The sequence below is a fragment of the Ovis aries genome, chromosome 3 (genome assembly GCF_016772045.2).
Source record: "Ovis aries strain OAR_USU_Benz2616 breed Rambouillet chromosome 3, ARS-UI_Ramb_v3.0, whole genome shotgun sequence".
NCBI lineage: Eukaryota > Metazoa > Chordata > Mammalia > Artiodactyla > Bovidae > Ovis > Ovis aries.
In genome coordinates this window covers 68811476-68838655 of record NC_056056.1, presented here as the reverse complement: position 1 = coordinate 68838655, position 27180 = coordinate 68811476, and the positions used below count along the sequence as shown (strand labels likewise).

Here is a 27180-nt window from a genome sequence, read left to right as displayed (position 1 = left end):
AAGGAAGTAATCAGACAAATCTAGAACGTGGAACATTGCAGATAACAAACAAGCCAGTCTAATCAGTCAATGGCAAGAGAGCAAAAAAGAGAGGGAGGAAGAATATATGCAGAGACACAACAATAGAACGCATGAACCTTGTTTAGATCCTAATTGGAACTGTAAAAAGTCACGTTTAAGCAACTGGTGAAATCTGAATATAGACTGGATATTAGATAATACTAAGGAATTATTGTTATTTTTACAATATACTGTCTCTTCCCATTGTAGCTGTAATCTTGACAACAGAGACCATACATAAAATAGGTATTCAGAATGTGTTACTGATAGTGATGTTGACTCTTGATACTTACAATTTAGGCAGAAGGTCAAAAGCACTGGAAAATCATTATTCCTTTATGGAATTACTGAAGTTTTGAGTTGTAAATGACAAAAGGAATTATCTAGTCAAAATAAATTCGAGAAAACGACACAAAGCTAGATAGATCATGGTAGAGCTGGTCTATGACACGGGCTCCTATGCCATGACGTTCCTGTTATACCTCTTTCAGTGCAGCTTATAGGGAGGTTCTCGCAGCTTCCAGTCCTGTACAGTTCACAGCTCAACTCTTTGTCCTTCCCCTACTTGACTTTATATTCTTGTTCTTCCTCCTAGCTCCATCTCCAGGTGTTTTAATTTAGATCCATTTGACAAATTTCACTTTCCTTGGGAAAACTGACAAAAGTAATGCTAACAAAGAAGAATAATGAGTGGAGGAAAAACATTTTGGTTGAAACCAAAGGAAAATTAACAGTAATAACAACAGCTGCTGTTTCAAGCTTTTTTCCAGATTTATGTACCTAATCCATCCGGCTGGCTTTCATGTATACATTTTTTTCCCAAGTCTGTCAATGAATAACACAGTACCTTTCTATCAATCATATAGACCTCAAAGGAAAAAAGGTGTGAAGCCATAGTACATAGAGAATCAATGCTATTGAAATAGCCTCTCTCCTCCCCTTCCTTTTTCCATCCTTCATCTTTTATTTTCAAAAATCATAGCTAATATGAAGGACAGAAATAAAAATATTATGAGATTTATTCTTTTAGCACTTCTGTTGGTTTTTAAATTGTGCATATGTATTACTTTTAAAAATATTACATTTTAGAAAACTGAATTATAATTCTCCAGTACTGTGCTTACCAATATACGGAAAATTGAGAACTCAGTCAATACTCTTCTGGATTTATAAGGTAAGCCCAACAACCTTCATATTTGTGTAAACAGATAGCTTAATATAGGCAGTAAGGTGTGTTATATGAAATAGTCCAAAGAGGGATAATTATACAAGTATAAATGGACAGATATATGGGATTTAGTAAGTCTAAACCAGAGGAATATGTGTTTCTGGGACCTATTACATCAAAATAAGGGTTATCTTCTACTAAGTTCTTTTACTACATAATATACTACACATACACGTCACTAAACCTTTAGGGGAGGTAAATAGTCCATATTTTACACAGAGGAAGAGAAAGAATTTGAATTTGATAATGAAGCTATCTGATTTCAAGTCTGCCATTCCCTTTTCCAGGAGGTCTTCCCAACCCAGAGATCTCCTGCATTACAGGCTGATTTATTTTTACCATCTGAGCCACCGGGGAAGCCCATAAAATAAAATGTATACATTCAATAATTTAGGAGGGAAACACTTATGCTCTTTTATTCTCTCTAACAGCAGCTCATGTTTACCATGTTCCATGATCAAGGCTGACATTCAGTTATCATGCTCCGGTATGGCATAAGGGCTGAAAGCTATTCTGATTAGTTAGGTATTCGTTCTGTTTTGATTGATGCCTATGCCATGCTGATCATTAAATATTTTGAATATAAACATGCGTCCAAGACACAGAACTCTGAGTTTTCAATCAAATACTTAGAGACTTGAAATTATCCAAAACTGCTTTGAATGCCATTTTCCATGCCTATAGGTATCCCAGGTCTATCTGTTTGAAAAATTTGACTATTCTTTCTCTAAATAAGAACATGCTAAAACTCTCATTTTATAGTAGAAGCTTAACATTGCCATTTATAAACACCAGAGCTTGGAGCACATCTTTGAGTCAGTAGTACAAAATTACTATACTTGAGGGTTTCACCAGTGAAAACCTTGAATTGACATCCTGCCTTTAAAGTCAGGCTTATAGCATTTAATATTTGGGAACTCACCTAACAGACAGGATACTACTACACCTTCCTCAGTTCTTGCTGTTAAATTAGATCACCAGAATGAAGTATATTTAGATATTAACTTATGCCCTTAGTAATACCTAAACTGAGATTTATACAGACTTATGCTCTTAGATTTTTATCCAGTCAATATATGAGAGGGATAAATTAGGAGTTTGACACTAGCATATATACACTATTATATATAAAATAAATAATCAATAAGAACCTACTATGTAGCATAGGGAATTATACTCAATATTATATAATAACCTATATGGGAAAAGAATATGAAAAAGAATAGATACATGTATAAGTGAATCACCTTGCTGTATACCTGAAACTAACACAATGATGTAAATCAACTATACATCAATATAAAGTAAAAATTAAATTAAAACCTTTTTAAAAGAAAAAACAAACAGGAAATTTTTCTAAAAGATTCAATATACAAAATGACCATATTAAAAAAAAGAAAGCAAAGGTATAAATATTTCAAGGACAAATCTAAACATCATCATAATAAAAGAAGCATGATTTATTTCTGAGACCTTCACACTCCAGATTTATTATACCAAAATCAGTTTGCCCAACCAATACACATAAAATGTTATACAGGCTCCCTCAACTGGTTAAGATGTAGAACTACCAAAAAACATGCTGCATTAAGTTGACTGTATCATCCTCTTCAGAAATTTCTGTAACCCCAGCTTGAGATCGAAGAACAGACATGATGTCATTAGATAATTGGTCAAAGCCATTCTGTAAACATATATTTGCTACTTCTTGCCACTTTTCTAGGGAGCAAAATGGATCAGTTATCATAAGATGTTCAACTGCATCTGAGGAAATAAAATCCAATATTACAGTATAGCATTCATCTGATAATTCATACTTAACAATTCTTCAAAAATAAAGAGAGATCATTTCAACACCATTTCTGTTAGATCCAATTCCTTCAAGTGTCATATGGAGTTCCCAGTTGAGCTCATAGTGAGTACTCAAGTGTTAGTTCTTTCTCCTCCTTTTTCATTAACCTTTCTGTGCCTCAATTCAATCCTCCACCATTTCTCACATTTCCTATTCTTCCACTCATCTCCTTCTTGGTAAGGTCAGCAGATGCTGAAGGCTGAGATGTAGGGAACTGAGAAAGTGAAGACCATGGGACCAGCCTCATTCACAGTCTCTAAGGTACCACTAGGAACTAGCTAATAAATCTGATGGTCAACTTTTTATGATCCTTCACTTTCATAAATGCCCTAATAGTGCTAACCTAAGGATTTAAAAAAATCTCTGGCAAAACCTCCATCCAGCCTCTAGACAGAGACCTTTTAATGATGAGGCTTCTGTAACAAATGTTTTTCTAAAGGAAATAAAAGAAGGATTTAGTTTATTAAGGAAAACTAATGATATTATTTATTTAAAAAAATTATTTTCATAATTACTTTTAAAAATCAATTACAGTCACCCTCTCTGGGACTATTTATGGAACTCATTCATCTATTACCTTCATTAGTTATGATACTTAATGAATTGAGGATCTCTATTCAGGATATTGTAATCACTGTTATTTTATTCCTACCATGATTACTATTTTTCTATCAAAATATTTTAGTTCATGTCTGTAATGATAATTTCTAAATTATCTTCCCAAATATGTTTTCATGTAATTTACTCTTCATTCTTTAGCCTCATGCAATAATTTAAAATCAAGGTATCTGCTCAAATTTCTATATTAAATTAGAGAAAGGAAAGAAAAAAAATTGAGATCTAATTATTCTTGATTGCACTTTAGAGTGAGGTTCAAAGTAAATGATATATGTAAATAATATTTACATATATATTTAGTTTGGGAATAAGAACCAAAGTTTGTCTAAATAACATTTAAAGTATATATAAAAATTATTAAATATATGCATGTTAATATATATAAAGTTTTCAGAGTAGTCATAGCAGTTATAATTATTATGATGTTCTCCTCAAGCTTCATAAAGAATCTCTCTTCATTCTAATCCTCTCAACAAATATACGCTATTGCCAACAGAGTATTATTGACATGGTAATCTTTATAAATTCCTAACATGCCAAGAAGGAACTCTGAGGAAGAAGAGTTAACTCAAACATAATAATCTTGAACCTTTCCTTAAATAACTCACTATTTCTTCTACAACAAAATTTTACTTCACTTACCTTTCCCACCTTTACTTATTCCTTGAAGTAGCTTAATCCCAACTTTTTTCATGTCTACAGAGAACAGGTGAAGTACAGCAAGACCAAAAGATAAATATGGTGGTTTCCCATTCCACTCTTTAGTGAGACACTGAATCAATTCAGTGTTGGGACATAACTTTATTAACTGCATCAGGTCATCTAAAAGCAAAAGTTAAAAACTGTATCTCAACATTCTAATATGATGCTGCTGCTGCTGCTAAGTCGCTTCAGTCATGTCCAACTCTGTGTGACCCCATAGATGGCAGCCCCCCAGGCTCGCCCGTCCCTGGGATACTCCAGGCAAGAACACTGGAGTGGGTTGCCATTTCCTTCTCCAATGCATGAAGGTGAAAAGTGAAAGTGAAGTCACTCACTCATGTCCGACTCTTAGTGACCCCAGGGACTGCAGCCCACCAGGCTCCTCCGCCCATGAGATTTTCCAGGCAAGAGTACTGGAGTAGGGTGCCATTGCCTTCTCCACCTAATATGATGAGGGACTAGCTAATGTTTATCTTTGTCAATCAACTCTTCATTTTCCAATCCTTCCAAAGCTCTCAATGAATTCAACATTACCATCTCCAATCCAAAAATAAAACAATCCTACTCAGTATAGAAAAAACAAAGGAAAAATACCTAAACAAAGAGTACAAGCAAAAATTTATCCAAAAATTATTATGAAAAGAAATGTGGTATTAAAAAAGACCAGGTTGACAATCAAGAAAACTGAATTTTAATCATAGCTTGATCAGTCACTTAATCTTTTGGATATCAGTTTTATTCTAGAAATCATTGGTGGGAAGGGGGTAGAGGAGCAGGATAAAAAGAATTTTTCCTTCTAAAACAGATGCATTATGAGTCAGATTTTTCTTTTGGAACAAAAGACTTTTTTTAGAACTACTGCTTTTGTTTTCTTTGATTTGTAAATGTAAATGGAAAGCTGACAGTCTAAATCTGAGAGAGACCATTTTCTTCTCAAACCAGAAAGTATTAACAAACTGAGTATGTCCCCTTATGGCAGAAAGTGAAAAAGAACTAAAGAGACTCTAGACGAAGGTGAAAGAGAAGAGTGGAAAAAGCTGGCTTAAAACTCAACATTCAAAAAACTAAGATCATGGCATCTGGTTCCATCACTTTTTGGCAAATAGATGGGAAACAATGGAAACAGTGACAGACTATTTTCTGGGGCTCCAAAATTACTGCAGATGGTGACTGCAGCCATGAAATTAAAACACGCTTGCTCCTTGGAAGAAAAGTTAACGACAAACCTAGAAAGCATATTAAAAAGCAGAGACACTACTTTGCTGACAAAGGTCCACATAGTCACAGCTATAGTTTTTCCAGTAGTCATGTATGGATGTGAGAGTTGGACCATAAAGAAGGGTTAGGGTTAGGCAAAGAACTGATGCTTTTGAATTGTGGTATTGGAGAAGACTCTTAAGAGTTCCTTGGACTGCAAGAAGATCAAACCAGTCAATCCTAAATCAGTTCTGAATGTTCATTGGAAGGACTGATGCCGAAGGCAAAGCTCCAATACTTTGGCCACCTGATGCAAAGAGCCGACTCATTAGACTCTGATGATGGAGAAGATTGAAGGCAGGAGAAGGGGACGACAGAGGATGAGATGGTTGGATAGCATCACCAATTGAATGGACATGAGTTTGAGCAAGCTCTAGGAGCTGGTGAAGGCCAGGGAAGCCTGGCGTGCTGCAGCCCATGAGGTCGCAAAGAGTCAGATATGACTGAGTGACTGAACAACAGCAACAAATGTCCCCTAAAGCCAAGGATGATACTTTGGAAAGCTGTGGCTGTTTGTCACTAAAATGTAAAATAAGCAAAGTAATCTTTCAAACATTGTTTCTATTTTCTAAGCTTAAGTTTCCTCAGGTTATTATTATCTTATGATGCTGTGCTAAATAAATTCTGAGGATAAGTATCAAGGTTCTATTTATAAAGAAGTATTATTATTTCTTAAATTAGTACAATATACAGTTGTTCCTTGGTGTCCATGGGGTATTGGTTGCAGGACCCCTTGCAGATACCAAAATCTGAGGATACTCAAGTCTCATATAAAAAGTCTCTTATACAAAATGGCATAGTATTTGCATATAACCTACACACATCCTTCCGTATACTTTAAATCATCTCTGCGTTAACTAACACAATGTAAATACTACGTAAATATTTGTAAATACAATGTAAATGTTATGTAAATAATTGCTGGTGCACAGCAAACACAAGTTCTGCTTTGTGGAACTTTCTAGAATTTTTTCCCCTCAAATATTTTCAATCTAACGTTCTTTGAATCCACAGATGTGGAACCCATGAATATGGAGAGCTGATTGTGAATTTAATTATTTTCTAGTGTAATGTATTACTAGAAGAACAGGATAATACGATAATGAGTCGATTGTATTTCTATGTACTCATGTGAGACAAATTTTGTAAGCAAAAAAAGCTTCACATTTCATTCAATAAAAATTCCAAGAGTACTTAAAACTTACATTCCATGTCTAAACCTTGACTAAAATAATTCTGAGGAAAAACAATAAAACAGAAACTGAATCTGTATAATTTAACTATTAAAATAATTATTCATTCAATAAATATTATGTCGTAACAATTCTTGCTAGATTCTGATCTGTTGCTGTGTGTATATAGGCGAATTACTTACCTCTCTGTGCCTTAGCCTCTCTGTGAACACATAGTTATTTTTCATCTATAAAATAGGGGTAATAACAAAACCTAGTTCATAGAGTTAACATAGGGCTTAAGTGAGACAGGGATGTAAAAAGGTAGACTAAGCTATTATTATACTAACTGTAACAGGCATGCTGTTACATAGTGCATGAAAAAAACTAATAGTTTTAAAAACCAGATTCTAAGTAAAAGTTAATTTTTTCTTCAAAAATGATTAGATTCAACAACCATAAAAGACTATTTACCTGGAAAAAATGTGACCTAAAAGTGCTATATTTTGTTCCATTTTGTGATTTCTTAGAACTGTAGTATATAGCTTGCAAAATCAGGATTGACACAGGCCTGGGGTATGGGGATTTGTCAGGACTGCCTGTACATTAAGGTTAATGCTGAACTAGACTACAGTAAGAGATCAGCTCATTCAATTCGGATCACTCTAAGGTCCTCAATTCTCTCAGATCACTGTTCAGCTGCAACCTAGGTGTTTTAAACTTTTAAAATCAACATTATTTCACTAATTCTAATGCTTATAGTTGAGAAATTATATATAAGTTTTAAAAAATTCTTAAATAGCATGGTCCAAATATCTAAAGTTTACTAAATGTCTATGTATTGAGGAAATATATTTGAAAGTCTGGCATCAAAGTCAATCAGTTCCAGCTTATCTGTTTTCACTAAAAATTACTAAAGAAATCTACTTACCAGTATATATAAAACAAGTTTTACAATGTAAGTCCAAAATATTGCCTAATATTATGGGTGATCTTACAATTGAAGTTCAGAATCTGAATATATACAAATAATAGGCTTTTTCACTCACCAGAAGTAAAATCCTTGAATTGTTGTATGTATTCCATGGCCCCATGAATCTGACCCTGTTTACACAGGCAAAGAAGAGCCTTCTTGTGCAAGCCACATTCACTGTAGATAATCTGAGCTAAAGCCAGACATTTGGCCTTGTTATAAGTATTCTGCTCCCCATAATCAAAAATCACATCCCCAGCCTCCTCAGAAAATGTCAGCCTAGAGCAAGCAGATCAATAGGGCACACATTAATGAGTTCTTAATGAATGGATGAGAATGAAATATTTGAAAATTCAGCACAGTAGAACTGGATTTTTTATGGTCTGTAAGAATCCCATGTTAGGCAATTGATGAAATTAAACATATTTAAGAGTTAATCACAAGAACAAAAACAATCAACATGTCTTCCTTTGGGGGAAGTCATTTTGGTGAAATTGAGCTCAACTTTTTAAAAAATCTACAAACAAGGTTAAAACTCTCCTGAAAAGACTGGTGGGGTTTAAATTTTCAAGGTAAACAAAAATTCTCTCCTAATTGAGGCTCTCAATGTTCTTAGCTGTTATATAGATTCCAAAACCCTGTAGAATGTAAGAATTTATTAAGTGTTGGTTAAAGACAGTGACAAAGTTTTTAGCTTGAAATTAGCATCACATCTTGCAAACACTATATAGTACTAAAAGTGAAACAGAAAGTATGAAGCAGTGTTTTGTTTTTTATTGTTATAGATTTGTAAGAAACAATGCAGAGGAGCATAAATGAACTTAACTGTGTCTATCAGGGGAGACTAAAGAAGCAGCTCTTTTGAGATGGTTCGACTAAATAGATTTCACTTCCCATCAATTTTAGTGCACCATCTTCATACACAATTGAAGGAAATCATATGTACTACACAGTAACTCCAGGCAAGAACACTGGAGTAGGCTGTCATTTCCTTCTCCAAGGATCTTCCTGACGCAGGGATCGAACCTGGGTCTCCTGAGTTGCAGGCAGATTCTTTATCATCTAAGCCACCAGGGAAGATAGAAACTATAAGCATAAGCCAAAAAAGATTTGGATGGACAGAGAGGCCTGGCGTGCTGCAATTCATGGGGTCGCAAAGAGTCGGACATGACTGAGTGACTGAACTAAACTGAACTGAACTGAAAGAAACCACTTCTATACTGGCTATACTGAAATTGTGCTTTAGTTAAATTTTTATTTAATAGCTACAGAATTTTATATAATATTAATCACATAATATTAGTGTCTGCATATATGTAATAAAATGCCAATAATAATAAAATGAAATTCTGAAGCCCCTACAAACTGTCTCTTTATTGAAAATTTAGTAGATAAAGCCCTCTGTGTTTGCTGGTGGGGACAGCAGAGAGGTGGGTCTAAAATCAAAAAGCAGGTTCTGAGTACAAATTAATTATGTAGTAAGCAATTCCCTGACTTCCACATTTCAATACCAAAATATGGGTTTTGGTAGCTACAGTCACAGTGTTTCCTGAGGTTGAACAAGTCATTATTTCTGTTGTTTTTAGTGACATTACTGAAGCAACATGAAAATATAAGTACTTTAGTATTTATTTCTCTTATTAATACTATTATTTCATTATTTTCAGTGGTCACCCTCACGATGCTGTCCCACCTAAGAGAAGGCTAGAGTTGAGACTAAGACTGTTCTGTCTTCGCTTGTCGCTTTCCAAAAGGATGATGAGATGCAAAGAGTATGATTAAAAAGAAAATTATCCAAAGGGAGGAGGAGGATCAAACCCCAAAAGAATGGAATTGGCCCTGAAGGAAAAGGAGGGGAAGAAAATTATGGATGCTAGCCCTGGGGGTAAGAGAGGCACCCTGAACCAGGCTGGGAAATGAGCCTGGGAACCTCCCTCCCCTCTTCTCCCCCTAATTACCTCATCATGGCAACCCACTTCAGTATTCTTGCCTGAAAAATCCCACGGGCAGAGGAGCCTGACAGACTACAGTCCAAAGGGTTCAAAGAGTCAGACATGACAGAGCAACTAACACGAAGCCCCTTCTTGGCTCTTCCAACCTCAACTTCCAACTCTAAAGAAGGCTCTTTCAAAGACTTCTGAAAGTGGACCCGAGACCAGACTAGCTCTGGGGAATACAAATGACTAATAAACAAAATATGTTTAACTCCACAGGCAAACTAAGGTAGACTTAATTATAAGCCAGACTGTGGGCTTCCCTGATAACTCCGTTGGTCAAAGAATCCACCTGCAATGCAGGAGGCCCTGGTTTGATTCCTGGGTCAGGAAGATTCCCTGGAGAAGGGAGAGGCTACCTACTCCAGTGCTGTAAAATTTTCAGAAGTCAAAATAAAGGTAATCACCAAATCTATGCATGATATTCATTTATTGTTATCTTACAGGATTGGGTTTGTAAAGTTAATATTCTATTTTTCCTTTCTAGGGGCAACATCTGCAATTTGGAGATATTAATACCAACAAAGCACCATTTCTTAAATTTAGGCTTTGTGGGTCAAGTGATTAGACTTTTCCTGGTAGGAATGACTAAGAGAGCCAAGTTTAGTCCATAACCCAGGTTGCTCTAGGGCTGGCTCTGTGCTGAGCTTCAGGAAAAGAACTGAAGCAGTTTTAAAGGCAGCTATGTGGTAAAGGCCAGGTCATCAGAGTCAGAGATCAGGGGACAGAGGCTAAGAATAAAAAGTGTGATTTGCCTTGAGTATTCTTTTCTATCATCTCTGGATCAAAAAAAAAAAAAAAAGGAAACATTCTAATATATAAAAAACAGTATTCTATCTAAATAGAGACTAAGAAAAAATGCAGATTAAATAGAGATAAAATGCAGCTTATCTTCACACATTTTTACTGATGTGCAGTTTATCTTCACACATTTTTAATGATTAATTCATTAAAAATCATTGGGAATCCTTCTTTCTACATGGTATGTTTCATAAGAATGGGCATAATTTACGATGGTTTATAAATAACCTAAAGGCTTTTTCTATAAACTAGTATATTGAGTTCATACTCTTAAAAGGCTTTGCCTTACTTTCAACTTGTAGCATATTTTCAGTAGTAGTTCATCCAATCATTTTTTGGGAAAAAGGTCAGATTTTTTTTTCTATGAGTTCCTAATGGAGACTTGAAATATATGAATAGGTATAATCCATAGTTATCCATAGTCTTCTAATTTTAGTGCATAGTTTTACCACATAGTTCCATCAAAGCTTAAGAAAAAATGAAAATACTGCCAGAAGACTGAAATCTAACATTTTAAAATCAATTGTTGCAAATATGGTATGGAGTAAAGTTGTAATGATTTTTATAGTGTCTAAACTAAGGTAGATCAGTCCTGGGTGTTCTTTGGAAGGAATGATGCTAAAGCTGAAACTCCGGTACTTTGGCTACCTCATGCAAAGAGTTGACTCATTGGAAAAGACTCTGATGCTGGGAGGGATTGGGGGCAGGAGGTAAAGGGGATGACAGAGGATGAGATGGCTGGATGGCATCACCAACTCGATGGACGTGAGTTTGAGTGAACTCTGGGAGTTGGTGACGGACAGGGAGGCCTGGTGTGCTGCGATTCATGGGGTTGCAAAGAGTCGGACACGACTGAGCGACTGAACTGAACTGAACTGAAACTAAGGTATCTAAATAGAAGAAATCCCAAACATGGAAAATCCGAACAATATTAATTAGCTTATAAGTGCTCTAGAGTTGAGTTAAGTGCTCTAGAGTTAAATCAAATTGTCCTATTTAGAATAAAGAAATTTATGCTCAATGGTCAAGCTGACTGGGACACAGAGGGCCCAGGTATTTGGTCAAATATTATTTGGGGTGTGTCTGTGAGAATGTATTTAAAGAGGGTAACACTTTAATTGGCAGTCTGAGTAAAGCAGATTGCTCTCCTGAATGTGGGTGGCCCTCAACCATTCAGTTGAAGGTCTGAAGTGTACAAAAATGATGACACCCACTCAGGTAAAAGGGAACTCTTCCTGCCTGACTACTTAGCTGGGAAACCAGTCTTCTCCTGCCTTTGGGTCTCAAGGCTGCCAGTTTTTAGACTGGAACTTAAACCACTGATGATCTTCAGTCTCCAGATTGCCAACTGCAGATGTGGGGACTTCTCAGCCTGTACAATCATGAGTCCATTTCTTATTTTATTTTTTCTGTTTCTCTGGAGAACCCTGGCTAACACACTCTGCAAGCAGGCTCCTGGGAGTGACAGTTGATCAGGGCCACTCTTTATTTCTCAGGTCTACTGAGAATATAGCACCATATAATGATCATTAGTTTAAGAAGCACTGTTCATGCTGAAAGATGAAGACATACGTTGGCATCACTTCAGTTCAGTTCAGTGGCTTAGTCATGTCCGACTCTTTGTAACCCCATGGACTGCAGCACGCCAGGCTTCCCTGTCCACACCATTTCCTGGAGTTTACTCAAACTCATGTCCATTGAGTCAGTGATGTCATGCAACTGTCTCATCCTCTGTCATCCCCTTCTCCTCTTGCCTTCAATCTTTCCCAGCATCAGGGTCTTTTCAAATGGGTCAGCTCTTCTCATCAGGTAGCCAAATTATTGGAGTTTCAGCTTCAACATTGTTCCTTCCAATGAACATTCAGGACTGATTTCCTTTAGGATGGACTGGTTGGATCTCCTTGCAGTTCAAGGGACTCTCAAGAGTCTTCTTCAACACCACGGTTCAAAAGCATCAATTCTTTGGTGCTCAGCTTTCTTTATAGTCCAACTTTCACATCCATACATGACTACTGGAAAAAACATAGCTTTGACTAGACAAACCTTTGTTGGCAAAGTAATGTCTCTGCTTTTGAATATGCTGCCTAGGTTGGTCATAACTTTCCTTCCAAGGAGTAAGTGTCTTTTAATTTCATGGCTGCAGTCACCATCTGCAGTGATTTTGGAGCCCCCCAAAAATAAAGTCTGACACTCTTTCCACTGTTTCTCCATCTATTTGCCATGAAGTAATGGGACCAGATGCCATGATCTTTGTTTTCTGAATGTCGAGCTGTAAGCCAACTTTTTCACTCTCCTCTTTCACTTTGATCAAGAAGCTCTTTCGTTCTTCACTTTCTGCCATAAGGGTGGTGTCACCTGCATATCTGAGGTTATTGATCTTTCTCCTGGCAATCTTGATTGCAGCTTGTACTCCTTCCAGCCCAGAGTTTCTCATGAAGTATTCTGCATCATTAAGTTAAATAAGCGGGGTGACAATATACAGCTTTCATGTACTCCTTTTCCTATTTGGAACCAGTCTGTTGTTCCATGTCGAGTTCTTACTGTTGCTTCTTGACCTGCATACAGATTTCTCAGGAGGCAGGTCAGGTGGTCTGGTATTCCCATCTCTCTCAAAATTTTCCACAGTTTATTGTGATCCACACAGTCAAAGGCTTTGGCATAGTCAATAAAGCAGAAATAGATGCTTTTCTGGAACTCTCTTGCTTTTTGATGATCCAACAGATAGTGGGAATTTGATCTCTGATTCCTCTGCCTTTTCTAAATCCAGCTGGAACATCTGGAAGTTCGCGGTTCACATACTGTTGAAACCTGACTTGGAGAATTTAGAGCATTAATTTGCTAGCGTGTGAGATGAGTGCAATTGTGTGGTAGTTTGAGCATTCTTTGGCATTGCCGTTCTTTGGGATTGGAATGAAAACTGACCTTTTCCAGTCCTGTGGCCACTGCTGAGTTTTGCAAATTTGCTGGCATACTGAGCACAGCACTTTCATGGCATCATCTTTTAGGATTTGAAAAAGCTCAACTGGTATTCTGTCACCTCCACTAGCTTTGTTAGTAGTGATGCTTCCTAAGGCCCACTTGACTTCATATTCCAGGATGTCTGGCTCTAGGTAAGTGTGAGTGATCATACCATCATGATTATCTGGGTCGTGAAGATCTTTTTTGTACAGTTCTTCCGTGTATTCTTGCCACCTCTTCTTAATATCTTCTGCTTCTGTTAGGTCCATAACATTTCTGTCCTTTATTGTGCCCATCTTTGCATGAAATGTTTCCTTGGTTGCTCTAGTTTTCTTGAAGAGATCTCTAGTCTTTCCCATTCTATGTTTTCCTCTATTTCTTTGCATGGATCCCTGAGGAAGGCTTTCTAATCTCTCCTTGCTATTCTCTGGAACTCTGCATTCAAATGGGTATATCTTTCCTTTTCTCCTTTGCTTTTTGCTTCTCTTCTTTTCACAGCCATTTGTAAAGCCTCTTCAGACAGCCATTTTGCTTTTTTGCATTTCTTTTTCTTGGGGATGGTCTTGCTCCCTGTCTCCTGTACAATGTCACAAACCTCCCTCCATAGTTCATCAGGCACTCTGTCTATCAGATCTAGTCCCTTAAATCTATTTCTCACTTCCACTGTATAATCATTAGGAATTTGATTTAGGTCATAGCTAAATGGTCTAGTGGTTTTCCCTACTTTCTTCAATTTAACTCTGAATTTGGCAATAAGAAATTCATTATCTGAGCCACAGTCAGCCTCTGGTCTTATTTTTGCTGCCTGTATAGAGCTTCTCCATCTTTGGCTGCAAAGAATATATTCAGTCTGATTTCGGTGCTGACCATGTGGGGATGTCCATGTGTAGTCTTCTCTTGTGCTGTTGGAAGAGGGTGTTTGCTATGACTAGCGCATTCTCTTGGCAGAACTCTATTAGCCTTTCCCTGCTTCATTCTGTACTCCAAGGCCAAATTTGCCTGTTACTCCAAGTTTTTCTTGACTTCTTTCTTTTGCATTCCAGTCCCCTATAATGAAAAGGACATCTTTTTTGGGTATTAGTTCTAGAAGGTCTTGTAGGTCTTCATAGACCCATTCAACTTCAGTTTTGTTCAGCATTACTGGTCAGGGCATAGACTTGGAGTCCCATGATATTGAATGGTTTGCTTGGAAATGAACAGAGATCATTCTGTCATTTTGAGATTCCATCCAAGTACTACATTTCAGATGCTTCTGTTGACTATGATGGCTTCTCCATTTCTTCTAAGGGATTCTTGCCCACAGTAGTAGATATAATGGTCATCTGAGTTAAATTCACCCATTCCAGTCCATTTTAGTTTGCTGATTCCTAAAACGTCTACATTCACGCTTGCCATCTCCTGTTTGACCACTTCCAATTTGCCTTGATTCATGGACCTAACATTCCATGTTCCTATTCATTATTGCTCTTTACAGCATCAGACCTTGCTTATATCACCAGTCACATCCACAACTGAGTGTTGTTTTTGCTTTGGCTCTATCTCTTCATTCTTTCTGGAGTTATTTCTCCACTGATCTCTAGTAGCATACTGGGCACCTGCCGACCTGGGGAGTTCATCTTTCAGTGTCCTATCTTTTTGTCTTTTCATACTATTCATGGGGTTCTCAAGGCAGGAATATTGAAGTGGTTTGCCATTCCCTTCTCCAGTGGACCACATTTTAGAGTCAGAACTCTCCACCATGACATGTCCATATCGGGTGGCCCTACCTGGCATGGCTCATAGTTTCACTGAGTTAGACAAGGCTGTGGTCCATGTGATTAGATTGGTTTTCAGTGACTGTGGTTTTCATTCTGTCTGCCTTCTGATGGAGAAGGATAAGAGGCTTACCAAAGCTTCCTGATGGGATAGACTGACTGAGAGGGATACTGGGGTCTTGTTCCCATGGGTGGGGCCATGCTCGGTAAATCTTTAATCCAGTTTTCCTGATGGGTGGAGCTGTGTTCCCTCCTTGCTATTTACCTGGGGCATCACCCAGACACCATCTTAACCTTCCAGGAACAAAGTTCAGGTTTTTTTCCTTCTCCTTTCTGCTTATCTTAGGTAACCCCACCCTTGCATGAGCCCTTAGTTACAAGCTGTTGAAGTAGTATCAGTACCCGTAAGACCCTGGGAATTGACATGGGGTCTGGGCCACTTACTCATGGAGCTTACTCGTGTGCTCTGGGCCTGACTGAGCACGATCTTGGTCATACTTGATTTTGGATGGACTCTTCTGAGCCCAGGGCCAGGGCCGGCGGCCCGGAGGAGCAACCCCGAGGAGCAGTGGCTGCGAAGGCACAGGAGGGCCTAGAGGAACTATCCCACGTTGAAGGTCAGGAACAGCGGCAGAAAGGAGATACCCCTCGCCCAAGGTAAGTAAGGAGCAGTGGCTGTGCTTTGCTGGAGCAGCCGTGAAGAGATAACCCACGCCCAAGGTAAGAGACACCCAAGTAAGATGGTAGGTGTTGCAAGAGGGCATCCGAGGGCAGACACACTGAAACCATACTCTTAGAAAACTAGTCAATCTAGTCACACTAGGACCACAGCCTGTCTAACTCAGTGAAATCAAGCCATGCCTGCGGGGCAACCCAAGACGGGCGGGTCATGGTGGAGAGGTCTGACAGAATGCGGTCTACTGGAGAAGGGAATGGCAAACCACTTCAGTATTCTTGCCTTGAGAACCCCATGAACAGTATGAAAAGGCAAAAAGATAGGATACCAAAAGAGGAACTCCCCAGGTCATTAGGTGCCCAATATGCTACTGGAGATCAGTGGAGAAATAACTCCAGAAAGAATGAAGGGATGGAGCCAAAGCAAAAATAATACACAGTTATGGATGTGACTCGTGATAGAAGCAAGATCCGATGCTGTAAAGAGCAATAATGAATAGGAACGTGGAATGTCAGGTCCATGAATCAAGGCAAATTGGAAGTGGTCAACAAGAGATGGCAAGGGTGAATGTCGACATTCTAGGAATCAGCAAACTAAAATGGACTGGAATGGGTGAATTTAACTCAGATGACCATTATATCTACTACTGCGGGCAGGAATCCCTTAGAAGAAATGGAGAAGCCATCATGGTCAACAAAAGAGTCCAATATGCAGTACTTGGATGGAATCTCAAAAATGACAGAATGATCTCTGTTCATTTCCAAGGCAAACCATTCAATATCACAGTTATCCAAGTCTATGCCCCAACCAGTAACGCTGAAGAAACTGAAGTTGAACGGTTTTACGAAGACTTACAAGACCTTCTAGAACTAACACCCAAAAAAGATGTCCTTTTCATTATAGGGGACTGGAATGCAAAAGTAGGAAGTCAAGAAACACCTGGAGTAACAGGCAAATTTGGCCTTGGAATGCGGAATGAAGCAGGGCAAAGACTAATAGAGTTTTGCCAAGAAAATGCACTGGTCATAGCAAACACCCTCTTCCAACAACACAGGAGAAGACTCTACACATGGACATCACCATATGGTCAACACCGAAATCAGACTGATTATATTCTTTGCAGCCAAAGATGGAGAAGCTCTATACAGTCAACAAAAACAAGACCAGGAGCTGACTGTGGCTCAGATCATGAACTCCTTATTGCCAAATTCAGAGTTAAATTGTTTAGAGCAACTAAACAACAATATATATGTCAATACTTGTCAAATTACACACCTAAATATGTGCAGCCTACTGTGTATCAATTATATCTCCATAATGCTGCTTTTAAACAGCTCATCAAATGGTACACTTTAAATACATATAGGCCAGAGAGATGTTATGGGGAGGCAGGTGGGAGGGGGGTTCATGTTTGGGAACGCATGTAAGAATTAAAGATTTTAAAATTAAAAAAAAAAAAAACAAACAACGAAAAAAAAAATACACATAGGTTATTATATATAAACTATATCTCAATAAAGCTGTAAAAAAGCAAATTACAGCCCTAGGACTTGGTAAAAAGGGTTATAATTCATCCTGCTCACCTTCCTCTTATAAGTTTCCCTGAGAATTATGACCACAGAATCCTAGAGAAGCTGTGCCTGGATGGAGTGAACTTAACGTGAAAAGCAGAGAGATCTGTATTATGCAAATGGTTGACTAAGGCAGATGCTGTTTTGGTGTCCTGCCCAAATCCTCCTTACTGAGTCAGCATACCCTTCCCCAACTGCTCTAGGTATTGGCTCCCAGTGGCTCACAGGTGCTTGCCTTCCATAAGGGATTACCCAGGGCTAGTGGGAGCCGCTATGGCCAGAAAGTTATGTATTCCTACCCTATCCAGGCAGCCCACAGCCCTCGACTGATGGAGAAGCATGGAAGCCTGGCCCCTTCCGTCAAGTGGGAACAGCTCTGTGATGTGCTTTATGCTTCAGAGGTATCCCTCTGTAAATAAGGTCAATACTTACCTGAGGTCACATCCTTGCTTGGCTCTTTCCATTTCCCTATTCTGCTTCACTCAGTCCCTTACAGGTTTTTCTTGAGAAGCCATCCTTCATGAACACCCAAATTCCCGTCTTAGGCCTTGGTTCCAGGGAACCCAATCCAAGGCAACCCTGGTACAAGTCTGCCAATTTGTGCCAAGACTCAACTCCAAGAAGCTACCTCCTGCCTGTGCTTGCTGGTTTGTATGTTCTTTTAAATGTTACCTTGGTTCACGTCCCTCCTGCTTTTAAGTTTTCTCCTGGGCTTATCCTTTACATGTATCCATAGCCTGTCTGAAATAAAGTTATCCCTCTGAGCAGCATGATACTGATCAACCCTTTTCTATCCTTACTGATCAACTTCCATGCTCCAATAACTGGTCACAAATCATCTTGTCAATTGCCTTGAGGCAACTCCTGACCTGAGCTCATTGTGACTAGGCCCTATTACTTCATCCATGAATGCTTAGTAAATACTTTTGGATAAATTGCAATAGAGATCTGAAATAAATGCTCAAATAATGTACTGACAAGAAAACCACTAAAATTTTGAGAACTTTTTATGTTTTATCAAGCAAATGCTTGATAAATGCTTTATCAAGCAAATTTCAAAATTAAGTTAAAAGCATAACTTTGCTTACCTTTCTTGGGTGACCCAGTTGATGACTAAATCTAAACGTTTTTCAGACAATCCACACTTGATTCCTTCCAGAGTTAGCACTGCATCAACAGGATGTCTAAAAGCATGACTTATGCTAAAGACAGCCTCAAAAAATAAGAGTAATGGGGAAGGTTTTCCTCTAATTTTTCCAATAGCTACAAAGAGAAGAAAAGGTTTTCGGTCAAATATTTTAAAGTAATAATTTACTTTTTCTTACTTCACATTCTTATTTTCATCTCATATCATTTTCTAAAAATTATCAACGTTTGTAATTTTTAACTAATGCTTGTGGATTAAACTTTATATTTTGGATAATGGACAGGGAAGTCAGTTGTGCTGCAGTCCATGGGGTTTCAAAGAGTTGGATATGACTTAGCAACTGAACAACAACAATGACTAAATAGCATATGCTATGTGAAAACCAAGGCATAGATTAGAGAGATGGGTCTACAAGCCAAGGAATGCCAAAGATTGCTGACTTTAAAGTTATGAGAGCAGCATGGAATGGAAATCTATTCAGAGCCTCCAGAAGGAGGTGAAAGATGGGAATTCCCTGGTAGTCCAGTGGTTAGGTCTTAGTGCTTTCACTGCTGTGGGCCCAGGTTCAATCCCTGGTCAGGGAACTAGGATCTCACTTAGTGTCTTACTTAATATTTTGTGATTCTACGAAACACTCAGTAAGTTATCACCAATCTAGTTTTGGTGAATTTCTTAGAGTAAGATCCACATACCTAGTAAATGAATAAAAGTTGGCTGTTTTTCAATTTCACTGGTAATTATATACTATTTAAGCATTAATTGCAAGCACTGATTTTTACTGAAACTTGCAATCCATAATTTGAGTAGACTAAGACAAAGGGAGAAGAGAAAGAAACTCAGGACTATACCAATATCACTTAAAAATTTTTATCACTTTTAACTTATACTAAGTTAAAAGCACATCCAAAGAAAGAGTTCCTGGTTACTCGCAAGATGTCTCAAAATTTCTGAGTAAAAATCGAACATTTCAACGTTTAAAAAAAAAAAAACACAAAAAAAACAGAACACTATAACCTATAAAACACTGCTAATTTTTTTAAAACCCTAAAAACAAAAATGGAGAGATAGACCACGTTTATGGGTTCACTGGGTCATAAAATTCAGTATTGTTCACTGTCTATTCTCCCCATGTTGTATTATAGATTCAAAGCAATTCCTAGTAGATCTTTTTTTTTTTTTCTAAGAAATTTACAAGCTGACTTCAAAAATTTAAACAGAAATATAAAAGACCTAAAATAGCCACACCAAATTTGATAAAGAAGAACAGAGTTTGAAGACTAACACAATCTAATTTCAAGACTTACTATAAAGTTACATTAATCAAGACAGTGTAGTACAAGCTTCAAGATAAACAGATCAATGAACAGAATAGACACAGTTGATTGTCACAAAGGTACAAAGGTAAACGAGTGGAGAAAGTCTTTTTAAATAAATTATCCCGGAGTAACTAGATAGCTATTAGCAAAAATAAACTTTGAAAAGAAAAACCTTAACTCATACCTCACATCATATATAAAAATTAACCCAAACTGGATCACAGACCTAACTGTAAACCTAAAGTTATAAAATCCTTAGGGGGAAAAACAGAAGAAAAATCTCTGCAGAGTAGACATAGATTTCTTAGGTACTATACTAAATTCTCAATCTATAAAAAAAATCATAAATTAGATTTCAACATAATGAATGACTTCTACTCTTAGAAAGACACTGTTATGAAAATGAAAAGACAAGCCACAAATTGGTAGAAAATATCTGATAAAGCATTTCTATTCACAGAATAGAACACTACTCAGCAATGAAAAAGAATAAATTTTTGATAGATGCAATAACATGGATGAATTCCAAAATAATTATGCTCAGTGCAAGAAATCAGTCAAAAAAGCATACCTACCAAATTTCTTGTAGTGCATTTGGCTGTCTTATAGAATAGGGCAAAAGTGGAGAAAAACAATAGTGGACAACCACCCTAAAAAGGCTGTCAATGATTTCAAGACAATTTCTCCTGCCCAAGGGAACAGTAAATTAGTAGCCTCTATTTTCAACTGAATTTGGAGAGTGCATGAATACTATTACATTAGCCATCTCCAAAGATAACTGCATACTTATGTAGTATGGCAGGAAAGGTCCCAAGTGTGGAGTGAAATGAGCAAGATGAACATCTCTGGAAGCATTTGTGGAAGCTATATGCACCCCCCATGCACTGCACATACATACACTGTATTAGTTTCCTAGAGTTCCTGTAACAAATCACCACATACTGGGTGCCTTTAAAAAAACAACAGAAATTAATTTTCTCACTGTTTCTGAAATAAACTTGAAAATATAAACAGAAAAATTTTACACTTGTACTTTTTGGTTTTGTTTTTTTTTGTTTTTCAGTCTTTATTTTTATGTTGCTCTGTGATTTCAGATTATGGTTTGTGGTATACTGTGTAACAAGTAATTTTAAAATTGAGCATTAGAACAACTTATTTCTAGGAATATTAGAAGTCTCTTGTAAAGAATTGAACCAAGACTGGTTATTCCAGTTAGATAAGCAGTTCCTGTTTGGGGTTTAGTAGATTAAAAAAGTAAAAAAGGATACCTACATTATAATTCATTTATATGAAATTCTAGTAAATGAAAACTACTCTTTGGTGATTGATAGCAGGTAAGTAGTTGCCTGGGGGCTGGAGAAAAGCCATCTGAGGGAGACCAGTGGCAGGAAGGGGAGCAGTGGGAAACAGGGATCAGTTCAGTTCAGTCACTCAGTCATGTCCGACTCTTTGCGACCCCATGGACTGCAGAACACCAGGCTTCTCTGTCCTTCACAAACTCCTGGAGCATGCTCAAATTCATGTCCATTGAGTCGGTGATGCTATCCAACCATCTCATCCTCTGTCGTCCCTTCTCCTCCCACCTTCAATCTTTCCCCGCATCAGGGTTTTTTCCAATGAGTCAGTTTTGGGCAATAGGTGGCCACAGTATTGGAGGTTCAGCTTCAGCATCAGTCCTTTCAATGAATTCAGGACTGATTTCCTTTAGGATGGACCAGTTGGATCTCCTTGCAGTCCAGAGGACTCTCAATAGTCTTCTCCAACACTACAGTTCATTTCTTCCAAAATCACTGCAGATGGTCACTGCAGCCATGAAATTAAAAGACGCTTACTCCTTGGAAGAAAAGTTATGACCAACCTAGATAGCATATTCAAAAGCAGAGACATTACTTTGCCGACTAAGGTCCGTCTAGTCAAGGCTATGGTTTTCCAGTAGTCATGTATGGATGTGAGAGTTGAACTGTGAAGAAGGCTGAGCACCGAAGAATTGATGCTTTTGAACTGTGGTGTTGGAGAAGACTCTTCAGAGTCCCTTGGACTGCAAGGAGATCCAACCAGTCCATTCTGAAGGAGATCAACCCTGGGATTTCTTTGGAAGCAATGATGCTAAAGCGGAAACTCCAGTACTTTGGCCACTTCATGTGAAGAGTTGACTCATTGGAGAAGACTTTGATGCTGGGAGGGATTTGGGGCAGGAGGAGAAGGGGACGGCCGAGGATGAGATGGCTGGATGGCATCACTGACTCGATGGACGTGAGTCTGAGTGGACTCTGGGAGTTGGTGATGGACAGGGAGGCCTGGCGTGCTGCGATTCATGGGGTCTCAAAGAGTTGGACACGACTGAGCGACTGAACTGAACTGAACTGAACTAGCTTTCTGTATGCCATGAAGTGATGGTACCGGATGCCATGATCTTTATTTTTTGAATGTTGAGTATTAAGCCAGATTTTTCACTCTCCTCTTTCATCAAGAGGCTCTTTAGTTCTTCTTCATTTTCTACCATAAGGGTAGTGTCATCTGCATATCTGAGGTTATTGATATTTCTTCCGGCAATCTTGTTTCCAGCTTGTGCTTCATCCAGCCCGGCATTTCCCACGATGTACTCTGCATGTAAGTTAAATAAGCATGGTGACGATATACTGCCTTGACCTACCCCTTTCTCAGTTTGGAACTAGTCTGTTGTTTCATGTCCAGTTCTACCTGTTGCTTCTTGACCTGCATACAGATTTCTCAGGAGGCAGGTCAGGTGGTCTGGTATTCCCATCTCTTTCAGAATTTTCCACAGTTTGTTGTGATCCACAAAGTCAGTAGGTATTTTTCTTGAACTCTCTTGCTTTTTCGATGATCCAATGGATATTGGGAATTTGATCTCTAGTTCCTCTGCCTTTTCTAAATCTAGCTGGAACATCTGGAAGTTCACGTTTCACGTACGGTTAAAGCCTGGCTTGGAGAATTTTGAGCATTAATTTGCTAGCGTGTAAGATGAGTGCAATTGTGCGGTACTTTGAACATTCTCTGGCATTGCCTTTCTTAGAGACTGGAATGAAATTGACCTTTTCCAGTTCTGTGGCCACTGTTGAGTTTTCCAAATTTGCTGGCATACTGAGTGCAGCACTTTCACACCATCATCTTTTAGGATTTGGAAAAGCTCAACTAGGATTCCATAACCTCCACTAGCTTTGTTTGTAGTGAAGCTTCCTAAGCCCCGCTTGACTTCACATTCCAGAATGTCTGGCTCTAGGTGAGTTATCACACCATCGTGGTTATCTGGGTCATGAAGATCTCTTTTGTATAGTTCTTCTGTGTATTCTTGCCATTTCTTCTTAATATCTTTTGCTTCTGTTAGGTCCATAACATTTCTGTCCTTTATTGTGCCCATCTTTGCATGAAACATTCCCTTGGTATCTCTAATTTTCTTGAAGAGATCTCTAGTCTTTCCCACTCTATTGTTTTCCTCTATTTCTTTGCACTGATCACTAAGAAAGGTTTTCTTATCTCTCCTTGCTATTCTTTGGAACTCTGCATTCAAATGGATATACCTTTCCTTTTCTCCTTTGCCTTTAGGTTAAAGCGTCTGCCTCCAATGCAGGAGACCCGGGTTCAATCCCTGGGTAGGGAAGATCCCCTGGAGAAGGAAATGGCAATCCACTCCAGTATTCTTGCCTGGAGAATCCCATGGATGGAAAAGCCTAGTAGGTTACAGTCCACGGGGTTGCAAAGAGTCGGACACGACTGAGCGACTTCACCTTACCTTCTCTTCTTTTCACAGCTATTTGTAAGGCCTCAGACAACTATTTTGCCTTTGTGCACTTCTTTTTCTTGGGGATGGTCTTGATCACTGCCTCCTGTACAATGTCATGAACCTCCATCCGTAGCTCTTCAGGCACTCTATCAGATCTAATCCCTTGAATCTATTTGTCACTTCCACTGTATAATCATTAAGGGATTTGATTTAGAGAGGGATCACTGAGGACAAAGAGGGAACTTTTGGAGGATACATATGTCAAAACCTAACAAACTCTATACTTTAACAATGTACAGTTTATTGTATGTATGTTGACTCGCTACAACAAAGCTGCTTTTAAAGGAAGTGGAGCAAACCTGACAAAATATTCACATTTTTAAGCTTGGTAGTGAATTGTTATTGTTGTCGCTAAGCTGTTTCTGATTCTTTGTGACCCCATGAATTGCAGCACGCCAGGCTTCCCTGTCCTTCGCTATTCCCCAGAGTTTGCTCAAGCTCATATCCGTTGAGTCGGTGATGCCATCCAACCGTCTCATCCTCTGTTGCTCCCTTCTTCTCTTGCCCTCAATCTTTGCTGTTATTCATACTTTTCTGTACACTTGAAATATTTCATAACTTAATTTGGAAAACCTAATCAAACTCCTTAGTCTTATAGGTAAGGAAACTGAGTAAATGATAGATATAGGGCTGGAGCCTGAATCTTATTTTCCAGTTCAATATTTATCCCATTCTATCAGGGGGAAAAAGAAAAGTATAATTAGCATATACATGTAAGATTCAGAGAGAAATGCTTACCCTTAAATTTGTTCACTGTCCCAATATTTTGAAGAATTCTTCTAGGACCATTCACTGCAAAATAAACTGCCTTTTCATATTCCCCAAGTGAGATTAATTCATTGAACCTACAGTCATTGCATTTCATTATATAATAGTATACAAAAAAAGTAAAGAAAACTGATTAGAAATGTCTAATACATATTAAACATAGTAGTATAGTAATACAAACAACCTCTCTAATAAACTATAACTAGATCCATTCACTCTCTAAAATATTCTTTCACTCCCTTCCCTAATATTATTTTTTGTAGCTTCAGAAGATTCTCACCTGCCAGGTGACTTGAACCTGATTATGTACCTTATTCTTCAGTACCTAGAACAATCCATAGGAAATGGAAAGAACTTCACTGAATTTATAATGAGCTCAGATTTTTTTTTTTCTCTCATATCATCTCCAGAAGAAAAGGGGAACCAGGGGAAAAAGAAGGGCAATCTGCTCAGAGGCTCAATGTAGGGTAAATATTAATTGAACTCAAAGGCTGCCAAAGCTAAAATCAAGGAGTCCTTGGTATTCGGAAGCATAAGTTGTTCCACCAGTAACCAGACTCCCAACTGAATGTGAGACTAAATGAAAGAAGAAAAGATAATAGTTCAGATAACTTAAGCTTCTACTCCTCTTCCTAGGGCAAAATGTCTCCAGTTCAACCCTTACCTCACTATTAATAAAACTATGCCAAACAGCATTTAAAGAGTGTTGCAAATGAATGTGGAACCTCAGAGGAGGAAAAACACTGAAATAATATTAAGCAAAATACATAAAACTTTTATCCTCAGGGTTTTTCTCTCATACTGGAAGCTGGTACACTTAGAGAAGCATAGAGTATGAGGAAACAATCCAGGCTTTGGGGCCCCTCAAAATGATCTTTACCCCTTCTTTATATCATACTGCTACTGCTGCTAAGTCGCTTCAGTCATGTCCAACTCTGTGCGACCCCGTGGACTGCAGCCTACCAGGCTCCTCCGTCCATGGGATTTTCCAGGCAAGAGTACTAGAGTGGGTTGCCATTGCCTTCTCCTTCTTTATATCATATCAACAAGCAAATCAACAAGAGAAAACTGTTTAACATAGAAGACTAGGAATACTACATATGTTCATTACAGATTGGCCTCATAGTCTATGAATTAACCTCTTAATAAAGTCTTATGGGGGTGGGAAGGAGGTTCAAGAGGGAAGGGACAAATATATAGTTATGGCTGATTCACATTGTTTTATAGCAGAAACCAACCCAACATTGTAAAGCAATTATCCTCTAATTTAAAAATTAAAAAAAAAGAATAAAGTCAGATCTCTTTAAGCCTTTACTATACATATATAATAATTTAATACATATTAGAGAGAAATATGACTTCCTAATATGTCACAGGATACAATGAGGAAAAGAAGGACTAAATTGGCTTGGATAATCTGATTCAAGAAGATGTTCCTGGGCTTCCCTGGTGGTCCAGTGGTTAAGAATCCACCTACCAATGTAGGGGACATGAGTTCGATCCCTGATCTAGGAGGATCAAACATGTTGAGGGCCACCTGGGCCAACATACCACAACTGGTGAAGTGCCAGTGCTCAAAGCCCAAGTGCCCTAGAGCCTGTGCTGCACAACAAGAGAAGCCATGAGAATGAGAAGCCTGTGCATCACAACGAAGAGTAACCCCAGCTCTCTGCAACTAGAGAAAGCCCACACACCACAACAAACACCTAACTAACACAAGCAAAATAAACAAGTAAAAGACGTTCTCAAAAACATTTTGTAAGATCAGGTCAATGGTTAGGGAATCCAAGAAAAATATAAATAAAACAACATTATAGTCTAGCTATATCTTCCATAAAATCTCTGAGACCATCAATCTGGTATTTATTTTCATAAAGAATCTATATTCTAAAAATTCCAGTTTACTTTCTAATTTGTCTACTAGAGTAGCATTTAAAAAATACAAAAGCTAGAGACTACAGCTCAAAAAGATGCTAATATCTCAAAAAGATGCTAAAAATGCTAAATATTGAGTAAGCATTTAAGCAAGTATTAAATAAATGCTATAATAGCTTAAGGAAGATCAAAGCTTTTAAATATTTGCCTTTCAATGAAGTACAGCAAAATTTCAGCTTCTTTCGCCTTGCTTGGGTCTTCTTCAAGTAGCTCTTCAATAATGCCTTGTTTATCTGTAAATATTAACAGCATCATCAGATGATATTTAAGGTTATCAATCAATATAAACAACAAACATAAATGTTTAATACCAACAATCTAATGCTATAGTTCTAATAGTACCAACCTCTTCCTAAACTGAATGGCCTCCCCATCTCTTGCTTCCTTATTTTCAGGTACATTTTCAGGTATTCTCTCCCTGGCTAACCAAGTTTACTCTTCACAGATTATCTGCCAACTGCTGAAGGAAGAAGCCCATAGGGTAACAGAGCCCTAACAAAAGTAAGTACATTTTTACATTTTTAGAACTCAGCCTAGGAAAATCCCTATTCTTTAGTTTTCAAGGGGAAACAAAATGTTTTCCATTATATATGATA

General features: G+C 38.0%; 1 protein-coding gene and 1 non-coding gene across 5 annotated transcripts in view; one reads left to right on the top strand and one right to left on the bottom strand.

Moving 5' to 3' along the window:
- Window positions 1-2727: 2727 nt before the first annotated feature.
- The window catches only part of CLHC1 (clathrin heavy chain linker domain containing 1), a 34382-nt gene continuing 9929 nt past the window's right edge, over window positions 2728-27180 (bottom strand). For 2 of the 4 annotated variants that reach the window (XM_042246153.2, XM_042246154.2), the window contains 6 exons: window positions 26733-26817; window positions 24620-24726; window positions 18705-18879; window positions 7939-8141; window positions 4401-4580; window positions 2728-3052 (listed from right to left, as the gene is read on the bottom strand). In XM_042246153.2, coding sequence (XP_042102087.1) covers window positions 2856-3052; window positions 4401-4580; window positions 7939-8141; window positions 18705-18879; window positions 24620-24726; window positions 26733-26817 — 947 coding nt within the window. In that variant the 3' untranslated portion in view covers window positions 2728-2855. The remainder of the gene's footprint in view (window positions 3053-4400; window positions 4581-7938; window positions 8142-18704; window positions 18880-24619; window positions 24727-26732; window positions 26818-27180) is intronic. The other 2 variants (XM_012171363.5, XM_042246156.2) reach the window with 2 other exon arrangements.
- TRNAE-UUC (transfer RNA glutamic acid (anticodon UUC)) lies at window positions 19275-19347 on the top strand. Its single transcript has one exon. It is a non-coding gene; the product is annotated as a tRNA-Glu (tRNA).